The following is a 22,770-nucleotide window of genomic DNA, read 5'->3' on the forward strand; positions in this document are numbered from 1 at the left end:
TTTGATACTGAGAAAAGATCAACCATGTATTATTCGAAGTCAATAAAGCGAATATAACACGGTCGATCTCCCTTCAAGTACCAGGAAAGGCGCTGAGCTGAAGCGCGATCGGCTCCCCGGCCTGCAGGCCCCACAGGCTGCAGCGGATACGGACGGCTAGTGGACCAGGTGAAGGACATTAGAAACAATTACTTTCCAACTGGTCGACCATCCATCCCCGTACCCCAGAATGGTGCTGATGCCGGCGTCCTTCCCCGAGGTGCCCCAGCCTCCAAGACGGCCTCCCTGGTGGAATTTGATACCGAAAAGGGGTTCACCGAGCAACATTCGTCGTCCAGATGCAAAGTTGCTCGGGTAACCTCTCCCCGAGTACCACGGAGAGGCTCGGATGCTCGGACTAAGGTGGATGCTTGCAGGTGGCTGTGCTTGCAGAAGACCCTCCCCCAAGGGCAGCACAAGGTCTGGGCATTCAGAGACCAGAGCCTCACACTCTCCAAGGACATTCCCAATCACCAAGTCCAACGATTCCAACCCCTTCCAGAATGAATCTAGAGACTCTTCCCAGAAGTTGCGTGCAAGACCCAGGTAGGATCTCCTACTGAAAAGACAGCAGCCTTCCTTGGGCACCTTGCTCAAGACGAAGATGAAACCCTGCTCACACCCACTTTTCATTCCCAGACCCCGAGAGGGGGTGACCCTATAGGGACCCCTGCACAAGCACAGAGCCTCCCTCCCAGCAGAGGATGCCTTTGGCAGGAGCTCAACGGGGCACAACGCTGACCCCAGACCTGCGGTCTCACCAGCACCATCTCCAGCCCACAGAGGCATCACCCCTCAAAGGGTGACTTCACAGTTATCAACAGCTGGCTGACCATCTGATTAGCCTCACAAAGCAAGTGAGACATTCAAAGTAAGGGACTGGGGGGATAAATGCAGCAGAAGAAAGCAGGTGAGTCACAGATGTCTTCTCTCCACAAGGGTCAGGGCAGCCCTGACCTCAGAACCCAACCTTCCCCAGACTCAGAGAACACCCAGAAGGTGCCTCCCGGAGTGGGCAGCCAGCAAGCATCGGGCCAGATGATGGATGCCACAAGCAGAGTCCGGATTCTGTGCCCACCACCCATTCTGTGAACTTTGGAGTGGGACCGACAGCAGAATCCTTTCCCTGACGTTGGCATGAGCTCAGAGAGCCCTCTGTGCCTTGCAACAAGTGGAGCAAGAGGCCAGCCATGCGAGGCCTGCTGTAAAGAAAGAAAAGATGTCACAGACGACTTCCCTTCAGGAGCCATGGGCACTGACCTGCATCAAAGCCTCCTTCCCACGGCAGGTATCACCTCCCAAGGTGGTCCCGGAACGCACTGGAGTCGGCAGGAGTGGAACAGATGACATGCACCATGGGTACAATCAGGCCTGTCCCATGGGCGGCCCTCAGGCACCTACCCTGGAGAGGGCTCTGGCTGTGGGCCACCTCCTGAGGGTGCTGTTGCTTCTGGAAATTCTCCAGGTTGGGTTTGATCTGAAAAGAAAGCCATGTGCAATGCTGGTCACAAACAAAGCAGGCCAGCAAACAACCAGCTCTTTCCACAGCCCCAGCAAGGTTTTTGACCTTGGAAACATCAACTCCAGAATGACTTTCAGCCTCCATGACCAAATGACATTCAGCACCAACGAAGGGCATGTCCTTGGGCCAGCATGGAACCATGTAAGGTATCAACAGCAGAGTCTGAGGAAGGACTGAACCCCAGAATGTTCCTGGATTCCTGTGTGTTCAGCAATAGCCTTGGAAGCATGAAAGGAAAGTTATCTCGGGCCCCTAAAATCACTAACGAAAACTCAAGCTGGAAACTGCTCAGGATAAACCTGCCTCTCATTGCATTCAGAGTCATCCCTCTGCTCCCTGAGACAGATGCGTATCTGATTTGCCTCCTTTGGAAAGGCTCATCAGAAACGCGAAAGAATGTAATCGTTTGTGTGTCACCTGTCTATGACCCGGAAGCTCCCTCCTTCCTGCCTTCGCTTCAAGTTGTCCCACCTTTGCAGACCAAACCAATGTACTTCTCACATATACTGAATGATGTCTCATGTCTCCCTAAAATGTATAAAGCCAAGCTGTGCCTTGACCACAGGACTTCCTGAGGCTGTATTACGGTTGTATCCTCAACCTTGGCAAAATAAACTTTCTAAATTAACTGAGAGCTGTCTCAGATTTTCTGGGTTCACAGAAGCAACTGTCCTGAAAGACCAGACCCCACCGACGGTAGATCTTCTGCTTCCCTCTGGAGTCAGCGTCTCACCCAGAACCCTCCGTGGGGATGGAGGGAGACCAGGTGATGCCTGTCACTTACATAGTGAATGCTCTGGGGACAACACGCACCCAGATCCCCGGGAGGACGCCTTACCAGTGCGTCACGGCTGAAGTCAGCACACCTTTCCGGGAAGCTCTCGGGAAGGTTTGGGGCAGCAAGAAAAGATCAACTGCATAAAGGGAGAGACCGTATCCCGTTTTTTGACCCTAGGTTCCTCCTGACCCCACCAACTCCACTGTAAACATGCACAAATGTAACCATCTTCACAAGAATTGTACCAACATTGATTTTCATAGAAATGTGTTTTTCAGAGTGAATGCCATTATACTAATCCAATTCCCTGTTTAGCTTTCCTGACTGCACTGTTGAGCTGTTTTCATTTCCTTTATTTCCCTTGTTATTTTCCCCAAATCATTTTCATTAGGATCAATTCTTTTCCATTTAAAAATCCGAACGAAGATTTGGTTCCTCAATGTGCTTTTTGTCTACATCAAATATTACTGTTTATCACCGCTGCCACTGTGAATTTCCTTCCACGGCTGCCACGTCGGCAGCTTTCTATTTCCCCAGGTCAAATGTCGCAGCCGAAATGTTGTCAAGAAAATTGGATTCTTCTGCCAATTTGTAGTCAACTGAACACATTTAGCGCTGTGCCGTTTCAGCTGTTTTTAGTTTTATTTTGTGTTGATTATTTTTATCACTATTATTTAATACAAATGGGATGACATACTGATAGCCTCTATTTGTTTCATAACCCAGGAGAAAATTGGGAACAATGGTTGGGGGATAGAAAGAAAAAAATAGATACAAGGAAAGGCGCAGAAAAAAGCACAGTGCTTGTGAGTGAGACGGGGGTCTGGGGCTGCAGCCTCGTCACAGACACTGTCAAGTGTGAGCTCTTCGTTTATCCGCAAGGTCAAATATCTTCCGAAAAAATAAGTGGTGCAGTCAAAATGTCTTTGGGATCAACACAGCCAAAACGGTGATGTAAAGAGAGAGGGTCCAGGGTAAGATCTAAAGCCGACGCGACACCAGCGCCATCCTCCCCGGGCCGCAGGCCCCACCCCCATCATGAATGAAGCTTGTGTTCTCTGATCGACATCTGTTCTCATCCACCGCAGAGGACCGCAGAGGGCAGACCACCCACGTCTACCCCGTCCATTCTTGCTCACGGGAGGGGTGTAGATGCCCCTGAGCTTGCCACTGGGTCCCAGAAGCCATCCCAAGCAGGATTTGATACTCAAACAAAAGTTGCCTTTGTGTGATTCAACATAAATAAAGCGAATTCACCAAGGGCAACCTCTGCTCAAGGGTCAAACGTCAGCACGGGCAAGAACACACCGAGATGCCTCTTCACCAAAGGTGGCATTGCCTGCGGGACCTCCCTGCTGACTCCAGCTGCAGGCTCGCTGGCTCGCTCTCTCCCCTCTTGCTCTCTCTCTCTCTTTCTCTACCTCCGAGGAGCCCCCCAGGCAGTGGTCAGAACTCAGTTGGTCATGGACCAGCTTCTGTAGCCCTGGAGCAGGCGGTGTGGGCGAGGTCATGCATACACGCATCGCAGGTCAGCCCGAGCTCGAGTCAGCCCCTGGTCACCTACCCTAGAGGGGCTGGAACACCAAGGTCCAGCTCCAGAGCCGGTATCTCCTCTGGAAGTCCCTGAAGCGGGATTTCACACAGAGAAGGGGGCTGCCAATGAACCATGTGACCGTGGTCAGTCCAGCCTACAGGGGTTTGAGGGAGGACCCGACCTGAAGGCTGGTGACTCCTCTTCCAGCGTAGCATCCTCAGAGGGCGGGTGGGGCTGCATCACAGGGACAGCACAGGCTCAGGTGACTGTCCTCCATGCACTCCATTCCCAGAGGCCTCAAAGAGAGTTCAACCAAGAAAACAGGTCACGCTGCCTACTCATTCATTCAGCATCACACCTACTGTGCACATCTGGGGACACAGCGCCAGGCAAAACAGACAAGGACTCTGCCCTCAGGGAGCTTCCATTCTAGTGGCGAGAGGACAATGAGTGCAGATGACATAACATTCATATAAGGACCATCCTCAGAAACAATGCTCATCCTACAGCCACGTGCCAGACGCTGTCTAGACACTTCACAAAGAGCACGTTTCCACTCCCCTGTTAACCCTGCTTTACAGAGGAAGAGACTGAGGCCCAGAGAGCTGACAGGTGAAGGGATTTTCCAAGGGCACAGAGCTGGCAACATAAGGTAGTAATAAATGCTATTAACAATTCTCGTCTTGCAGTAGGAGTAACCGAGTCGTGCCATGGAAACGTGTCTCTAAACAACATTAATTCTCACTGCCGAGGAAACCCCCTCCACCCCTGGCTTCCCAGAGGTCACCGAGAAGGTAAGGTATTTGAGGGGTGATGCGATGACTTCCATTCAGCCAGGAGTTCCTCTCCCTAAAGTGTGCCACACAGCCGAGATGATTTCACACCTAAAAGGGTTGACTACATGTGGTTTATTCACTAACAAGTCTTCAAGCATGCGACTAGAAGACTACCATGTTAACTAAAACGTCAGCATCATTTCGGGGAATTCCTCCTAATGATGGCCGGGACGTGGGCCACGTGATGTAAGTCACACAGACAGCACCTGTCACGCGGAGGTGATCCACTTCCTTACCCTGCGCAGGTGCCGGCTGGGCTTTCCCCTCGTGATGTTTCCCAAGAAGAATTGAGTACCGAAAGGAGATTGGCCATGTAATACTCATCATAAATAAAATGAACACACCATGGACAACCTCCATTCGAGTACCTGACTTGGGTGCTCGCTTCCAGCGCATCCCAGCAGCAGGCCTGAGGACGGACGGGACACCGAGAGTCAGGAAGGTGGCAACACACCACCCACGAAATAAGCTCTGCGGACCGAGCCGCACTCCATTCCTTACGTGCAATTGGCACCTCTTGCAGGAAGCCATTCAGGGAGGGAAGTGCCACAGCACAGAGGTCTGCAGAGCACCATCTGTGATACGTGAAGAGAGGGCAGCAGGGAAGACAGCAAGACGGCGTCTTGTCAAACACGCAGTGAGCCGACGAGGGAACTGCCGCCTCTTTCGAGGAAACCACCGTGGTGAGCAAGCAGGACGCCTGCAGGTGCACGACCCACCAAGAAGACTGTGCACACTGTCAGCTTCGCCGTGCGTTCAGGCATTCAGACACCAGTTCTAGTTCCTAAACTCGGCATCACCCGAGCGTGCTTTAAGGCTAGATTTAATGCTTTCAAAAGGGTCCACTATGTAGGATTGGTCAAAAAATAAATTGAATGCATCATGGAAGACCTCTCCACCAGTACCACAGAGTAGCTCTGATAGGAAAAGCCCCACTTCTTCCCCAAAGCTGGCATCATCTCTAGAAACCTCCCCAAGGATGGGGCACACACAGGGTTAGGGCCGGGGCACACTGCTGGGTCGGCTATGGTCAATGGTCCCTTTGCTTACCCTGGAGAGGAGCTGACACCAAGGTCCCACCCTGAAGTGAGACTCCGCTCCAGGAAGCCCTCCAAGGCGGGATTTGGTACTGAAAAATAGGTCAACCGTGTATGATTCGTCACAAATAAAGCGAAGGCAACACGGATAACCTATCTTCAAGTACCACATGCTAGCACAGACCCAATGTCCGTGCCTGTTCTCCAAAGTTGGCCTCCTCCAGGAAGTCCCCCTAGGAGACAGTGAACATTGAGGGTTAGCAGACGGACTGTAAGAGGGTTGAGAAGAAAGCACACGCCCTGTATTCAACCATCCCATCCCAGACCCTGCAGCCATCCAGACCTCAATGCCTTTGCCAAGGTGGGTGCACGTCTAAGGAGCACTGCCAGGGAACCTGATGGTGGAGAGGCCAAGTGCACAGAAACTCAGCATTTGAATCAGAGCAGGGCACATTCCCTCATCTCACATATTAGCATCGAGGCTGACAGTAACGATCCTATCCTTACACAGGCCTTGTGTCCAGGAAGCCCTCCAAAGCTGAGTCCATGACAAAGAGATTGACTTTACAATATTGATCATAAAGAAACAAACAGCATTGAATACAAACTTTATTAGCCCATGGCATGGCACTGACCTCAGAATCATGGCCTCAACCCCAAAGGTGAGCATAATTTCCAGGAAGTCTTCCTAAGGACAGATTGCATGCTTGGGGTTAATAGCACAGCATATACGGTTTTTCAAAATCTTCCATTGTTAACAGAAAACTCACATACCTGGCCAGTGGTGCTGACTCCCACGACCATCTCAGAAATGGCATTGCCATAAGGCATCCTGCCAAGGTGGAAGGTGACAGTGAGGAGGGGGCATCTGGGTAGGATTGTTTTAAATAGACAAATGCACAGTGCAAATGACAACAGACTGACATGCAGACAGATGGCAGCAAGGGGCCAGATGACAGACTTTCTTCTCCTCCAGTACATAATGAAATGAACAAAACAGATTATTTCACCAAAGAAAAAACCAACACCTGGAGTAGAAAAGTGCTCATAAAATGAATAAATCCTTGAAACAAAGGAACGATTAAATCTACTCATCAAGAAGGCATACTATGATTCAGAAAAACTAATGAATAAAAATAGTGACTGAGTCATAACCCAGTAAAGTCACCAATATTCAAGACTAAAGAAAGAATCAGGAAATCTAAGCAGGGAAAAAAAAAAGTTCATCCATCCAAGGGGAAAGCAGCTGTCCCCAGGCTTGTCCACAGCAGTGGTTTAACACCAGAAAGCAATGGAGGCAAGTTTACAAAGTTCAAAGGGAAGAAACTGGGGGCCAAGAATGTCATGCCAAGTTCACCCATCATTCAGCTCAAAAGCTCCATCCCAGCAACAAGCACTGATAGGGAACCCTCTCCTCCACAAATATTAAGAAGTGTTGGATAAAATGCATCCACAGCCAAAATCAATTCCCAAATAAACATACAGCTGAAAGGCAAAACCCTCAGGTGTTAATGAAAAGAATTAGTTCAGAGCAACAGGTTTGCAACCTGCCACTAAGGGACCTAAGGGATGCTGTGCTGGCTAGAGGCTCCAAGGGTCTATAGTCAAGTTCAAGTACAAGCAGGATGAAAAGACATGACCCTATATCCAGGAGAAGTTGATCTAGGAATGGAAAGGGGAACCAGAAAATTTTATAATGGCCAGGGATAAGAGAATTTGTCATTTTTAGGGAGTGGATAGAATGAGGTCTCCTGTGAGATACCAAAGGTTCAGGACAAAGATATGGTGAGGACTTATGCCAGCCATGTGTCGGGAATCTTTAAGGCAACAAAATGAGTTGAAAAACTGGTACCAACTGGTAAATTCCTTGGGGTGCCAGGCAGAACCAAATGCAAACTCATGTGCATAGGGATTGAAACAAAACAGAAACACCTAAGTGCTCAACTGATGATAACCTCACAACACAAAGCTACAAAAACCACGAAGAAAAGCACCATCATGAGAGCCAATAGATTCAACAAAGAAAGGGGCTTGTATCCCTAAAGCTGAAAGAAATTATACAATAAATATCTTTAAAGTGACCAAACAAATTTTAAAAACTTGAAATCATAAAGGCCAAATAGAACAGAATGAAAAAAAAATGGACAGATGAGAAAAAGTGTAAGAGCAATGGTCGGACATTCTCAGAGATGAAATACCTCACAGAACATACTACCCCAAAGTCTTTCCAACAAGGTTTGTGAAGATCACTAGATAAAATAGTCCAGGTAAGTAAGGGCTACATGGAGAAGCCACATTAAGACAGCTAGTGAAAGCCTCAATGCAAAAAACAGTGGACAATAGCTATAAATTTCTGAGAAAAAACAAGTAGGCTGAGACTTTTATACCTAGTTAAGCTGTCCCTTGGGCATAAAGAGATACATACTCTCAAATGCACAAGAATTCAACGGTAGTGTCTATGAGCTGTTCTCACGGAAGCAATAAGATCAATTCCATTGAGAGATAAATTGAAGTTAAAAACTAAAGAATGGAGAAACCTCAGTTAAAAAAAAAAAAAAAACCTTATGGTCAGAAATGAATTCATTTAAATATAGAACTATGGCAAAACACCTGCAAGAATTATAGTTCTAGAACAAATTGCAGATATTTATAATGTAAATTTAAAAGGTATAACTGAGAAAAAGCAGGAGATAGTAAGCAAAGGAAGAATAAGAGTGCTGACTTCTTTATCTTTCTCAACTAGGAGTGAAATTGAAATAGTTAAAAACCATGACAATCCCAACCACTTAATTTTTACACACTAATTTTTCTTAATTTTACAGGGATCTTTTAGGAGTTGCTACCTGTGGTGGTAAAGCGAGAAACATTTATCAATCATTTCAATCTCTTTAGCTTGTTCTTTGTGATAAATTCAAGTAAAATTAGAGCTAGCATTTTTAATAAAATGATGAGGTACAGCGTGATCTCATATTTTCTCTGCGTCTGTCTTGTTTTTCTATTTGCATGTATGCTCAGACAGGTGTATGAAATTTCTAAAGCCCTTAATGGTTATTTCTGGGTGCCAGAGAATTGGGCAATTTTCCTTCTTTTTCATTTAGATTTTTCCACATCGCTTGAATTTTATTAAGCATGTGTCATTTTCATAAATATGGTAATAAGGTAGAATAATTATCCTTTTTGAAAAGAAAAACAAGAAATTGAAAATGCAACTGTCTTCTGTTCTTAAATTTGATGTGGCCTCCAGATCAACAGATGTGGTGAATCACCCTTCCAGTGAGTCCCCAGAAATGCTGAAATCAATGCCCCTTCCCTGAATTTGTCAACATGTCTAAGAAGTCCTTCCTCCATGATAAGATTTAATAGTGAAACTGGAAAACATCATTCTCAGTAAACTATCGCAAGGACAAAAAACCAAACACCGCATGTTCTCACTCATAGGTGGGAATTGAACAATGAGAACTCATGGACACAGGAAGCGGAACATCACACTCCGGGGAATGTTGTGGGGTGGGGGGAGGGGGGAGGGACAGCATTAGGAGATACACCTAATGCTAAATGACGAGTTAATGGGTGCAGCAAAACAACATGGCACATGGATACATATGTAACAAACCTGCACATTGTGCACATGTACCCTAAAACCTAAAGTATAATAATAAAAAAAAGAAAAAAAGAAAAAAAAAGAAAAACATACTTCCATCACTGCAATGAATATGCATGACTATTTTACATAGTAAGCATGCAATAAATACTTCTTGAATTAATGAATAATAAAAAAAAGATTTAATAGTGAAAGAGAAGAGAACTATATATTGTTTTTCTTTAAAAAAAACACAAAACCCCAGAAGCATCATGGGCACCACCACTTCCTCAGTCTCAGAGGGGTCTTGAGCACAGATCACATGCTTCTTCCCCAGGAATGCACTGGCTGAGGATTAGGAGTGCTAGCAGCACCTACCCATTGGTTCCAGGGCCACACACATGTTCAGTTGCACTGGTGTGGAACCAACATGAGTATGGTGTCCCCTAAATCGGCATCAGGCCCAAGAAGACACCTGGTGAGATCTGATACCGAAAAGAGGTCGACCGTGTATTGGGCATCATTAAATAATGCGAACTCACCACGGACAACCTCCCTCCGAGTACCATAAGGTGGCACTGCTCGCAGCATTCCTGCATCTTCTGCACAGCCTGGGCAGCTTGGGAGTGGCCTCTGAGGGTGGATGGGACCCTGAGGATGAGTGGACCAGGTGGCTCAAACCCGTGCTCTCTGGCCAACCCCAGGTTCACCAAGCCAGGATTAGTGTGCACAGAAATACCACTTCTTGTGCTCAGCTGGCCATGCAGGCAACATTTAATAATGCAAGGATGTCAGTGGCACATGAGTCATTAAAAATGAAGCAAACCATACACAAATGTGTGTGCAAAAGCAGGCTAAGCACTGCCTCCTTGGTAAACCTGGGATTCCCTTAAAGGAATTCTCTGGAGGGTGTAAGGTTGCTGTGGGTTAGTAAACCAGGGGTCATGCAGAGTCCTGTTTCTGTTCTCTTCTGTATCCCGAGGGCTGACTAATAAAAGATGCTTCTAGATGCCCAAGATTCAACTCCAAGGTTGAATTTGATAGGAATAAAAAAGAAGTCAACCATGTGTATTTCAATCTTAACTTTTAAAAAATTAGGGCATCCCAACAACCTCTCTCGATTTTCCTGAAGTTGGTAAGTGCCCCAGGAAGTTGTTTTAGGGTCAGCTTGGACTCTATAATTAGTAGGTCAGTCACATGCATCCTCAGGAAAATGCTTGCCATGGGTTCAGCCATCCAGAAACCTACCTCGGAAGCAGCACTGGCTCAGGAAGCCCTCCGAGGCAGAATTTGACACTAAAAGAGAGGAGAGCCGTGTATGACTCGCTTTGATGAATCGAATTCATCACGGCCAGCCTCTCTCCAAGTACCACACATGAACACTGGTGAGAAATCCATTGCCTCTCTTGCAGAGGCGGCCGCCCCTCTCGGGAGTCCTGTTAGGAATGGGTGGGATAGCGTTGGGTAGTGGGCCGAGCCGAGTGACATACACCCACATTAAGTGCATGCTCACCCGAGGCGCACTTACCTTAAGGGAGTGCTGAGGGCACTGCCTTCTCCCCAGCAGCAAGGATGCAGTTCGTCCTCCCGGACAAAACAGGGAGCTTTTGCGTAGCTCACTAATCCCTGACAGGAGAATCATGGCCGCTTCCCAAAGCTGCATTATCTCCATGGAGCCTCCTAGGGAAAGACAGGACGCTGGGTATTAGAGGACCAGGTGACAGACCTAACAAACGCAGCACGTGCTCTGGGAAGAAGGATTCAGTCACACACCCAGGAGAAAAGCTGGCCTACATCAGGTCCCTCAACAGAAGACAATATGGCATCCCACACTGGAAGTCAACACTTCAAGGAGGCTGTCACAGTGGTGAAGGGGCTACCAAGGCTGACTCATTGCATTTTAAGCAAACATACACCCCAAGAGCACGTGTCATCCTGGTCCACCAAGCAGTCACAGCAAGTCCATGGCCGCTTCCCCAGAGTTGGTGGGAGCTCTGGAAAGTCTTCCTGGAGTGGGAGTGATGCTGAGGGTTGGTGACTAGGTGGCCCACAGGGTGAACACAGTGCATGCCCCTCTGGTCAACCAGTCACACACCCTGGATGGTGCTGACACCAACATCTCTTCTGGAAGTCGGCCTGGGGCCCAGGGAGCCTCTCTTCAAAGTCTTGTGAGGTGACGCTGGTGACAGAACCACAGCTGATTCCCCAGAGTTGGCGAGACCCACGGGAAGGCCTCCTATAGGTGCATAGGATGCTCGGATTATCGGGCCAGGTGACTTACAGCTAGGTCAGTGCATTGTCCGTGGCCCGCCATCCATTCTTGGCTTTTCCACATGGTTGACACAAAGTCTATCTTTCCTGAAGCTGCCATTGTGTCCAGGAAGTCCTTAGAGGTAGCATTTGGTACTGAAAAAAGTGTTGTCCGTGAATGATTCGTCATAAGTAAAGCGAATCCACCACGAACAACTTCTCTTCAAGTACCACAGAAAAGCAGAGACAAGACAGACAAGGAGTCCCCTTCCACTTCTCCAAGGGGAGTGGCTGCCAACCACCATCCTGTGGACAGAGTGGACACCGAGCATTAGTGAGGCAGCTGACAGGTGTCCTAGAACACCCTGGAGTTTGGGCAACCCTTCACTCACCTCCCTTGGAGTGGTGCTGGCACAGTCCCCCTTCCCTGCAGTTGAAATTGTGGTCCTGCATCCACACGAGCAAGGTTTAGAAATAAGAAGAGGGAGGCCACTTGTCACAGGCCAGGAGCACTCCGCAGTGTGTAGAGCCCAGGGTTTCTGAACAGGGCCTTGGACTTCTCAACAGAGCACACTCAGTTATCCATCAAGCACATCAAGGTGCCAGCCAAGCTCTGAAGGGCCCACTGAACTAGGGAGGTCCAGAGGGAGCCCCCTTTGGCCACTGCAGGTGCCCCTAGAGAAACTGCCGAGCTCAAGCACGCCATCCTCCTGGTGGGTTCCCCATCACTGCCCTGGGTAGATTCCCTACCAGTGCCCTTGTGGTCAGAGTGATCTTTCCAACACAGACCACGCATCCCCCCTGCTCACAATCCTTCCAAATCCCCCATCTCACTCAGAATAAAACCTGGAGTCCTTCCTCTCCCAGTTCAGACCCAGCGACTCCCAACAGCTCGGTTCAATCCCACTGGCCTTCTTGCTTATTCTTAAAGATGCCAGGGGGCTTTCCATGGGCCTTGCCCTCCTCCTGAAATGCTCCTACCCCAGACCTTCCTCTGGTCCACCCCACTCCATTCCCACCCACATCCTCAGAGAGAGATTTCCAGACCCCTGTATTTAACACCAAGGTCCACCTGATTTTACCTCTTTCTGTCACTGTAACCCGCTTTCCCTGTCTCCATAAAACCTAGCAGTGGACAAAATTACGCTTCCTAATTCATGTGTTCTCATCTGTCTCTTCCACCAGATGTAAAGTCCACATGAGCAAGAACTTGATTTCATTCACTGCTCTATGCTAAGGTCCAGAATCACCTAGAATAGAGTGTGCACTCCATCACTATTTATGGAATGACCAAGTCATTCCTTGTTATTTGCTCAACTCATGAACCACGTAGTTATGCTAAAAACAAAAGAATCTGATTTTTTAAAAAAGACAGAACTTTATCAAAACAAACTCATGGTGGCCAAAGTCACCAATCCTCTCAACAGCCATTATGTCCATGGGCAGGACACAGCTCTGGCAGGAGAGTGAGCTCAGGGAGACGCCTCAGAAACAAAGCTCAGACTGCTCAACTAACTCTCCACAAACTCCAACAGATGTGGATGCCAAGTCTCCCCAGAGGGCGGTGCTGCTTCCAGAAACCCTTCCCCCACAAGATTTGACACTCAAAAATTCTGCCCTGGAACAAAAGCAATAATGATGACCAATTACCTACCAGTCAGCCCAGCTGATGACAATAACACAACCGAGCCAGCATGTCTCCAGGGATTCATCTTACCAAGGGTGAGGGTCACTTGGAGCAGGTGACAGACATCTTGTGTGAATGGGCTTCTCACTGGTCAACATCCCCCAGTAATGTAGTGCAGACACCAAAGCCCCTTCCAGAAAATCACAGCCTTGGAAGCAACCATCTTCCTCAGAGATTCGATTCTGGTCATGGCTGTGGCACATGAAGAAGCTCGTGCACTGCGATGGCCCGTTCACATACATACCTTGGGTGGAAGGTGAAGCCAAGACCTCCTGCCTGAAGGCAGGACGCTGTCCGGGAAGCCTTCCAAAGCAGTATTTGATACTGAAAAACTGGATGTCCCTGTATGATTCGTCATAAATTAAGCGAACACAGCAGGGATAACCACTCTTCAAGTACCGAAGGCTGACGGTGACGGCCCAAGTCTTCACCAGAGTCTGCCTTCCTTCCAGCTAGTCTGCCTGAGGATGAATTGGGGACAGAGGGTTAGGAGAGTTGAGGGGTGCACAGTGTCAATCAAACCCTTGCTTTCCAGCCAACCATGCATTCCTGCCCCTGGAGAGGGACGAAGGGCAACAGCTCCTTCCAGAAAGCTTCCCCGGCAAGATCCATACTCAAAAAAGGCACCAACCCTCCCTCATGAGACTCGGCATGAAGAAAGCAAACCCGGCAAGGAGAGGGTCCTTTCAAGTGCCAGATAACAGCATGGCCTAGGAAACCACCACCTCTTCTTCTGAGCTGATGTGGCCTCCAGAATTCACTGGATAGGTAGGGACTGTGGATCAATTGACATACACCATTTATAAAATGTACGTTCTCTGATTAACCATCCATTCCCCTATCATGGACAGCGCCCTGCCTCCAGGTCAGGGTCCTGCCGAGGGACCTCTCCGGGGAGTTTGTCCTGAAAAACAGCGGTCCAATATGATGAGCCACAAACCCAGGCGAGGCCCCACGGTCAGCCTCAACCCTGCTCTGCCCCCGACGCCTCCAGAGCCTGGAGGCCACAGCATGTGAGGCTTACTCCAATGAAGACACAGGCTGTGCCATGGGTCATCCTTACAAGTATTTCACGAGGTGCTGACACCAATGCCTCCTTTAATAATTCCTTGGAATTATATCCAGGAAAGAGGTGATGCTGAGTTGCATTTGTAGCAGAGAAAGCATTGTAGAGGGAACCTGCCATTGACGAGACCTCCCCAGGTGTGGCAGAGGAGTCCTCCTGCCTCCTCTTGTAGGTAGCATGGATGCTGAGGGTCAAGGACAGAGAAAGCCTGTGACCTGGCTTGACAATCTGCCCTGTGGCCTCTGGCCCAGCAGCACCTCCTGGACCTTGGCCTCGTCCTGATGGTGAGAACCTTTCCTTGGAGTTGCCCTCCCTTCTGGGGGACCCGCATGGGCAGGCTGCATGGATAACGAGAATTAATGAGCCATTTAATAGGTATCATCAATTCAGCCCCCTCTCTGCCTGGGACACGGAGTGGGGCTGAGCGCTGAAATGGTCTTGCCCAGAGGTCCCCCAGGGACGGGTTGCTTGGGCCAGTGAACATTGGGCATCGTCAGCAGACCCTCCCCCAGGTACCTGGTGATGATGCTGACACAGGCCTCCTCTCTGGCAGCGGGACACCTCCACACATTCTCCCACTGTGCAGGAATGAGGCCAACTGTGTGGTCTTCCTCATGAAAAATGCAAGAGCGCTCCAGTGGTTCCTCACCAAACCCCACGCTGCGACACGAGCACATCGGTTCCCCCGGCCAGAGCCTATATCACTTCTAGGGCTTCTCCTGAGGGTGGAATGAATTCTCTGGGTTAGCGGTGCAGGGAACACATTCGTCAACAAAGTTCATATCCCTGCGTCACCTCTGTGCACATACCTCAGGCGAAGCTGACAGTTTTCTTACTGTGAAGCCAGCACCCACAGGCACCCATACAGAACTGACTCCACACAGGGACCCCAGCGCACTGGCCACCTCAGATGGGACAAAGCCATCGAGGCAGAGAGCAGTAGAGCTTTGTAGCCACTCCAGGATGCTGCCCCACACAGGGACCACATCCTGAAGGAGGGGGAGGGCTCGGTGCCACTGCCCTCCACTGCATTAGTCCGTTTTCTGGCTGCTGATAAAGACATACCCAAGACTGTGCAATTTGCAAAAGAAAGAGGTTTAATTGGACTTACAGTTCCACATGGCTGGGTAAGCCTCACAGTCATGGTGGAAAGCAAGGAGAAGCAAGTCAGGTCTTATGTGGATGGCAGCAGGCAAACAGAGACCTCGTGCAGGGAAACACTGCCTTATAAAACCATCAGCTCTCATGAGACCCGTTCACTATCACGAGAACAGCACAGGAAACCCACTCCCATGATTCAATTACCTCCCACCAGGACCCTCCCACAACACGAAGGAATTCAAAATGAGATTTGGATGGAGACACAGCCAAACCATATCATCCACCAAACGGGATCAAGGACAGCCTCCCTTCTCCATAACCAGGGGACATCCTGGAGTCCGTGTTCTCCTCTCAAACTAGGTGCTGTGTACAGGAAGCCCTCTGAGGCGACATCACAGAGCAGAAGAGTCATTAGCTGTATGGTCTCCATCGGGAGGGAGAGAAGGGAATCTGGCACCATGCCAGTGTCTTTGAGCACCAAGCAGTGGACCAGGAGGCCCCACCAGGTCTGCTGGCAGAGCCTCAGGGAAGCTGACTTGAGGAGGAAGTGGCACTGGGCCAGTGACCTGGGTGAGGAGTGGGAACACAGCCCAAGTCGGCCTGCCCTTCACACACCCACAGAGGTGCTGGACTTCATCCAGGGAGCCACCCTGGGAGGAAAACAGGCTGTCCTCAAAGGAGTCCGCATGGAGGAAGTAACCTCTCCTCAAGTGTCCCAGTGGAGTGGTAAACCTTGTCCTTGCCCCCAGGGAGCCACCCTGAAAAGCACTGTGTCCAGAGGGTCGGTCCCAGGAAGGGACCTAACCCTGTGGCTTAGCCACAGGCCCAGCCACTGGGGGAAGGCACAGGTTGGCATTCAAAGGGGAGGGAACCTCACATAACTCACGAAAACACACTGCATTCACAGCAAACACAGCAAAGCAACCCAGGGCTCTTCCCCCCACCAGCCTCACTTCCAGGAAGCTTCCCTCACGCAGCACGGAGCCAGGGTGGGGGCTCTCAGCTCACACAAGGCACACACTCTCACGTCTCCTGTAGGGGCGGCCCTCCGAGGCAGAGTCTGATATTCAAAAAGAGGTTAACCATGTATTATTCATGATGAATGAAGCGAACATAACACGGATAACCTCTCCTCAAATATCCTTGAATAGTTCTGAAACGAAAACCATGGCCTCTTGCCCACCGTTGTCTTTGCTTCCAGAAGATTCTTCTCAGGATGAGCTGAATCCCAGGGTTGGGGTGGGGAGGTGTTCACATCCTGCAAAGAAAGCACACGTACTGGCATCGACCTTCCATTCCCATACCTCAGTCTCAGGGCCCAGGCAGCCCTGGCACCAAAGTCGAAACCCTGACATTGGAACCATGCTCAGCAAGACTTCTAAGGCAGGTTCCATTAAAAATATATGAAACCTTCCTCCATGGATTCCTGAAAGATGGGATTTGATGACGAGAACCAGCAGAATGCATGTCAGAGATAAGCAAAGCCATCATGAAGAATTCTGCTTCCGATAAAATGGGGTGTCACTGATCCCTGAAGACAGGGTCCCTACCGCAGACATGGTCTCAGTTCCTGGAATTTCCTCCCGAGGACTGCTTGGAAACGGAGGGTCACAGAATTCCAGGGCCCAGGACATCAATAACGAATAAGCATGCCGTTGACACGCACCCGACAATCTTGCAGCAGCTTGACACCGGCGGCCCCTCCCTGAAGCAGGTCTTGTATCTGGGAAGCCCTTTGAGGCATGATTTGATTTTAAAGAAAAGTAATCTCGTGATATTTATGCATGTGAAGGTGAACCCTTGTTCACAAACCAAAGCACGGCATGTTGATTCTGGGCCGTTCTCCCATGACGGACGGTATATGGCATGTGGGGAGACAGGGGACACGCATCACAGGGAAAGCACCTGGTCTCCAGCCCCAAACCATTGCAAGTGTTGTCCACAGACCGGCGGTATTAGCATCACTTGAGAACTTGCTAAAAATGCAGAATCTTGGTCCCTGAATCAGAATCTGCTTTTTAACAAGATCCCTAGGTGATGAAAATCTTAGGAGCATTTTTAAAGTTTGAGAAACACTACTCTAGCCAACAATTCATACACACACACACACACACACACACACACCCCAGAGGTGCTGTCGACCACAACGTCTTATTCCATGAGAGTCTGTCTAAGATGGGGTGGTTCCCAAGGAAGGCACGAAGCCATGCCACGTCCACCAAGAATAATCCAAATACCCAACAGGCAGCTGCTTAGGAGCTGCCAAAAAGTAGTAATAGTAACAGGAAATGTATGGAGTTTTTAGTAATGTTTGCATTCCCTACAGGAAGTGTTTCATGTTCAGAATGAAGGCTAAAGATAGGAGAGGCTGGACCCAGGTGCCCCAGTCCACCATCTATCTAGAGAGATGCTTGACCCCGGCATCTCTCCAAGGAATTCCTCGTGGCTAAGATTTAATAACAAGAAGAGAAAGAGAGATGAAATAATTGTGAACATCTTCCAATAAAATGTTATGGCACCAAGCCCCTAAATGGCATCTCCACCCCAAAGCTAGCATTTGTCCAAGGCAATCACACTGGTGGCTTGCATTCTGAGATCACTGGATTCATTATTATAAATCATCAACACAGTCACACTCCATGGTGGGGCAGGCACTGATGTCCCCTCACTGAAGTCAGCACTGTGCTTTCAAAACTTCTGAAGCAAATTTGGATACTAAAACAATGGTTGTCCGATATTAATCATCATAAATATAGAGACCATACTACGGACAGCCATTCTTTAAGCACCAAAGAACTGTTACATCAAGAAAAGCTGGGCATCTTCTCCAAAGTTCGTGTCTCTTCCAGAAAGTTCTTCTCAGGTAGTCCAAACAATGAGGATTAGCAGGTCAGCTTCACACATTGAGAGTCAAGCCCATGCCTGGGGGTCAGTCACACTCTTGGGCAGGGGAAGGGGGTCTGGCCCAATGATCTGTCCCTAAGGTTTGCTTCATGTCCAAGAAGTGCCTCCAAGAAGCAGGATTTGATAAGTCGCTTGAATGCTGCGTCACCCACAACACACACCCATGGCCAGTGCAAATCCCTGGCAGCACCAAGGAGTCCCGTGGCCCCTTGCCAAGCATGGCCCCGCCTCCAGGGTTCTGAAGTTAGGGCACAAGTGTCCCCACCACAAACCAACTGCATGCGCCCTCATCCCCACCCAGGCGTGAGCCCCTGGGAAGGGCTGATGCGTGCATCCCTTTACAGAACTTGTCATGGCGTCCAGGAAGTCTGCCGAGGCAAGATTTGATACTCAAAAAGAAATTGTCCTTGTATGATTCATCATAAATCAAGCGAACACACCAAGGATAATTTCTCCTCAAGTATGAAACAGCAGCACGGACAGGAACACCACCACCTCCAGGTCTTTGGCTCAAGGTTAGATGGTGACTGCTACGTGGCAAACCCAGTCACACACGCGCTCATGCACACACACCACGCACGCACAGGCATGCACAATGCATGCACCATGTTTGACCTCTCTTTAAGCACCAGGGAAGCAAGATGCCATAGAATCCTCACTCAGCTTGGCATCCTCGCTCAAGACTCCTTCAAACCGTGGATAGTGGCTGAGGTCAAGAACCCAGGGACTATCTCTCTTAAGTGAAGCAAATGTTCTCGGCACCCCTGCTGACCCCCACTGCATGTGGCATTCTGTTTCGAAAGCCATCGTGAGAATGGCTTAGCTGCCAAGCATCAAGAGCATCACTAGCCCCCATTGTAAACACCGTGTATGCTCTGGGCTTCATAGTCCATTCCACACCCGATGAAGGACTTGACTTCCATGTCTTGACACTGTTCCAAAAACCCACGGAGAGATTTTAGTCATAAGACCACCAGCACCACCACCAATGATAGTTTCACAGCACACAAGGGTCCTGGCTACCACCTACGAAGTGCTGACCACCGGGCTCTGCTCTGAGCCATGTACAAGTCTTAACTCATTCAGCCCCAGCAGCCCCATGAAGTAGACGCCGATGTGATTCCCCTTTGACATGTGAGACAACGGGCGCAGCACGATGAGATCCTTGCCCAAGGTTGGACGGTTAGTAAATGTCAGAGGTGGGATCCAAACACAGGAAATCGAGCTCCAGAGTCTGCGCTCTTGATACTGAAAAAGTGGATGACCCTGTACGATTCGACATGAGCAAAACGAACAGGACAGGGATAACCACTCTCCAAGTACCAAAGGTTAGCACGGAAAAGAAAGCCGCTGCCTTGGGTGGACTTGGTATGTCTTCAAGGCGCGGTCCTGGGGATGAATTAGATGCTGAGGGTTAGTGGACCGGGTCACATACCCCAAGCAGAACATGCACACTCACGTACCAAGTAACAGCAGGGACCACAAAGCCACTACCCCACACGAGCGCCACCCCAGCCATCAGCCCAGGCTGATGACTGCCCGCTCAGGAAGCAGGGACCCAGACCACACGCATCATGCATGCTTTTGGGCCCGCCCACATTGCACCAGGAGAGGGGATGTCCCAGAGACCACTGCCTTCCCTAAAGTCGTCCATGTGCTCGTGAAGTCCTCTCTGTGATGTGGGGACCCGTGAACGATTTGCCACACACAAAACAGATACACACGGTCATGCACACACATACCGCATCCCTTGCTGAGTGTGAACTGGGTCCAAGACAAGGTTTGATACTCACAGAGAGCTTGCCCTTGTATATTCCATGTCAATAAACCGAATATACAAAGGGCAACCTCGCTTTAAGTACCAAACAATAGCACTGGGCAGGTTCCTCACTATCATTCACGGGGCCGGCCTCGTCTCCCGGGATTCATCCTAGGTGGGGGGAGGGGGTGGGAGATGCGGGATCCGCAGACCAGGTGGCAAACACCACCTGCCAGCTGTGTGCCCATAGGTCGGCTCTCCATCCCAAAGGGGCCGGGAAGGGGCAGATGCCAGTGCCCCTTCACCAGAATCAGCCTCATTTCCAGGCATCACTCCAGACTAGGACTTGCTCCTGAAAAGGAGATCCACCCCACGGGCCTTCCTGGGCACACACAGAGCTCAGCTTCTCACTTTCTATAGGAACTCCCTGGGGTGGGAGCACCATCTCCTCCCCAGTGTGGGCAACTCTCCAGGAAGTTTTCCTAAGGATGCACTCAGCACCGAGGTCCCAGGCACTGGATGAATTTACACCTTAGACAAAGCAAAGGCCCTTGGTCACCATTCCTTCATCCATCTCACAGAGCCGTTGACACCAGTGTCATTCTCCATGCCAGCCCTTGACCCACCCCTGCCAGAAGCTGGCATCGTGTCCATGAAGCCATGCTAAGAAAGAGCACATGGTCAACAGTAGTAAACCCCACGTACCCCCCAAGTAACTGAGGAAGCGGACCCACAGCCCATTCCCCACAGTGGTCTCTCCTTCAAGAAGGGGAGAGGAGCGGGAGCCACCTGGTCCAGATGGCAGGTTGTGTGACTCATTACCCAGGCGTGGTGCTCACCTCTCTCCAGCTGGACGTTCGCTTTCCTTGGGCTGAGGATGCTGCGAATGCCCTTCCTGAAGCTGGCTTCGGGTCCAGATGACCCCCATGGCAGTCGGGGTGTAAAAAGCCGGCAGTCACACGGCCCCGAGGAGTGTCTCCACAAACACAGAACAAGAGTCCCATTCTCAGGCGGCCATCCTAGGTGTGAGCAGAAAGCCGGCAGTCAGAGGCACGGCACAGACATCGAGGCAGAAGCAGGCGCCCTCTGACCTCCCACATGCACGCACCTGGTGCAGGGCTGACAGCTCCCAAGGCTCATCCCCAGTGCTGCCTTCATGGGCAATCACAAATGACAAATAGAAGCAAACCATTCTTACATATTCAGCCTGGGGACTGCGAGCTGGATCATGAACACTCAAGCATCAAAAAAAAAGCGCTGATGAACACACCTCAGCCCCTTCCCCAAGGTCAATACCACCTCCAGGAAGCCCTCCTGTGGCTGGCCTACCAGGCTCGAAAACAGCATAGACAGAGCCAGTGCTCCGTGGTCCACCATCACTCCTGTCTGTGTTCCCCTTGAAATGATTCAACATCCAGGTCCCCCTTCTAAGGCTGATGCTGGGAACAGGAAGCCTTCTGGGTACGACTTGGTACCAAGAAGAGGCAGATCGATGTGTGATTTATCCTTAAAAAAGCAAACCACCATTAAACTCGGTGCACACAAAAAGGTCCCTCCTCTCCCACTGCCTCCAGGGAGTCCACAGGAAGAACCAGCACAGAGGGAGAAGGCAGAACCCAGGGGCAGCGTCACAGCCAAGCTCACGTTCCCGGACAGGGAAGCCAGGCCATACCTGAGAGGGGCTGACATCCGAGGCTTTGTCCTGGAGACAGCAGGGTATGAGCGTCTTCCCCGACAGAGTTTGATACGCAAATAAGAGTCTCCCCCTGTATATTCGCCATTAATCAAGTGAACATACAAAGGGTATCCTCTCTTTAAGTACCAAAGAGTGGCTCAAAGAGCAGGTGAGGACCACGCCGGGTCTTCGCCGGAGTGGACCTCTCCTCCTGCGAGGCCTGAGACCAAGGGGGAGGGGCCCGGTGACAAGCCTCATCTGGCTGACCCTGGAGCTGGGCCTGCACCTTGCACGTTGTGGCCTGGCCCTGAAAGGTGGCACATCCAGGACTCCCTGCAGGCGAGACTGGCTTCTAAACAAGGGAACAGGTAGGCATGACTATCAATGTACTCAGCATGCATGGGTGAACCTGCTTCAAATACCCACAAGCTACATGGACAATGGAACCATCACCTTTCTCCAAAGGGGCATGGGGTGTGAGGGCTCAGCCTGGGAAGACATGGAGTTATCAGAGAAGAAGGCATCTGCAGGCATTCTCAGAGCTGGAGAGTGCTGAGACACTGTCCCTCCTCTGAGGCTGGCTGTCCTAGAGATGACCAGATCCAAGAATGTGTCACCTATACCTGCCTCGAAACAAACAAAAAGAGGGCCCCAGCGTCAGACTCTAGCAACAAAGGAGTCCTGAAGACCAGACACACCTGCCCAAGGCACACTGAGGTGCAATCACTGGACAATGTGCTGCGAGGACTGGCCAGTGGAGTCTAGCGACAGTCCCAGAGGGCACAGGCAGGCTCAGGGAGCTCCACCAGTCACTTGCCTTAGAACAACCTGACATCCATGTGCTTCCCTCAAGGCTGACACTCTATCAAGGACGGAGACCACCAGGGAGTAGCAGGTCAGGGGAGTAGCAGGTGAGTAGCAGCATCGGCTCTGCGCTCCACCATCCACCACCCATGCGTGTGTCCAGAGAGGTACCAGGTTAGTGCTGGAAGCAGGAAGCCC

At 50.1% G+C, this 22,770-nt stretch overlaps 1 protein-coding gene across 2 annotated transcripts; it reads right to left on the bottom strand.

Moving 5' to 3' along the window:
- Nucleotides 1-1,312: 1,312 nt before the first annotated feature.
- On the bottom strand, nucleotides 1,313-21,715 carry LOC129488865 (uncharacterized). 2 transcript variants are annotated; one of them, XM_055291390.2, is made up of 3 exons: nucleotides 20,933-21,715; nucleotides 14,846-15,048; nucleotides 14,320-14,513 (listed from the first exon to the last, which is right to left on the bottom strand). In XM_055291390.2, exons 1-3 carry the CDS (start codon nucleotides 21,019-21,021, stop codon nucleotides 14,362-14,364), a joined length of 444 nt encoding a protein of 147 aa, XP_055147365.1. In that variant the 5' UTR covers nucleotides 21,022-21,715; the 3' UTR covers nucleotides 14,320-14,361. The 2 variants fall into 2 exon arrangements, 1 of the variants encoding a protein (XP_055147365.1); XR_010122322.1 differs by lacking the exons at nucleotides 14,320-14,513; nucleotides 14,846-15,048 and adding an exon at nucleotides 1,313-1,516.
- Between the last annotated feature and the right edge of the window lie 1,055 nt (nucleotides 21,716-22,770).

This window comes from Symphalangus syndactylus, chromosome 8 (assembly GCF_028878055.3).
Source record: "Symphalangus syndactylus isolate Jambi chromosome 8, NHGRI_mSymSyn1-v2.1_pri, whole genome shotgun sequence".
Taxonomy (NCBI): domain Eukaryota; kingdom Metazoa; phylum Chordata; class Mammalia; order Primates; family Hylobatidae; genus Symphalangus; species Symphalangus syndactylus.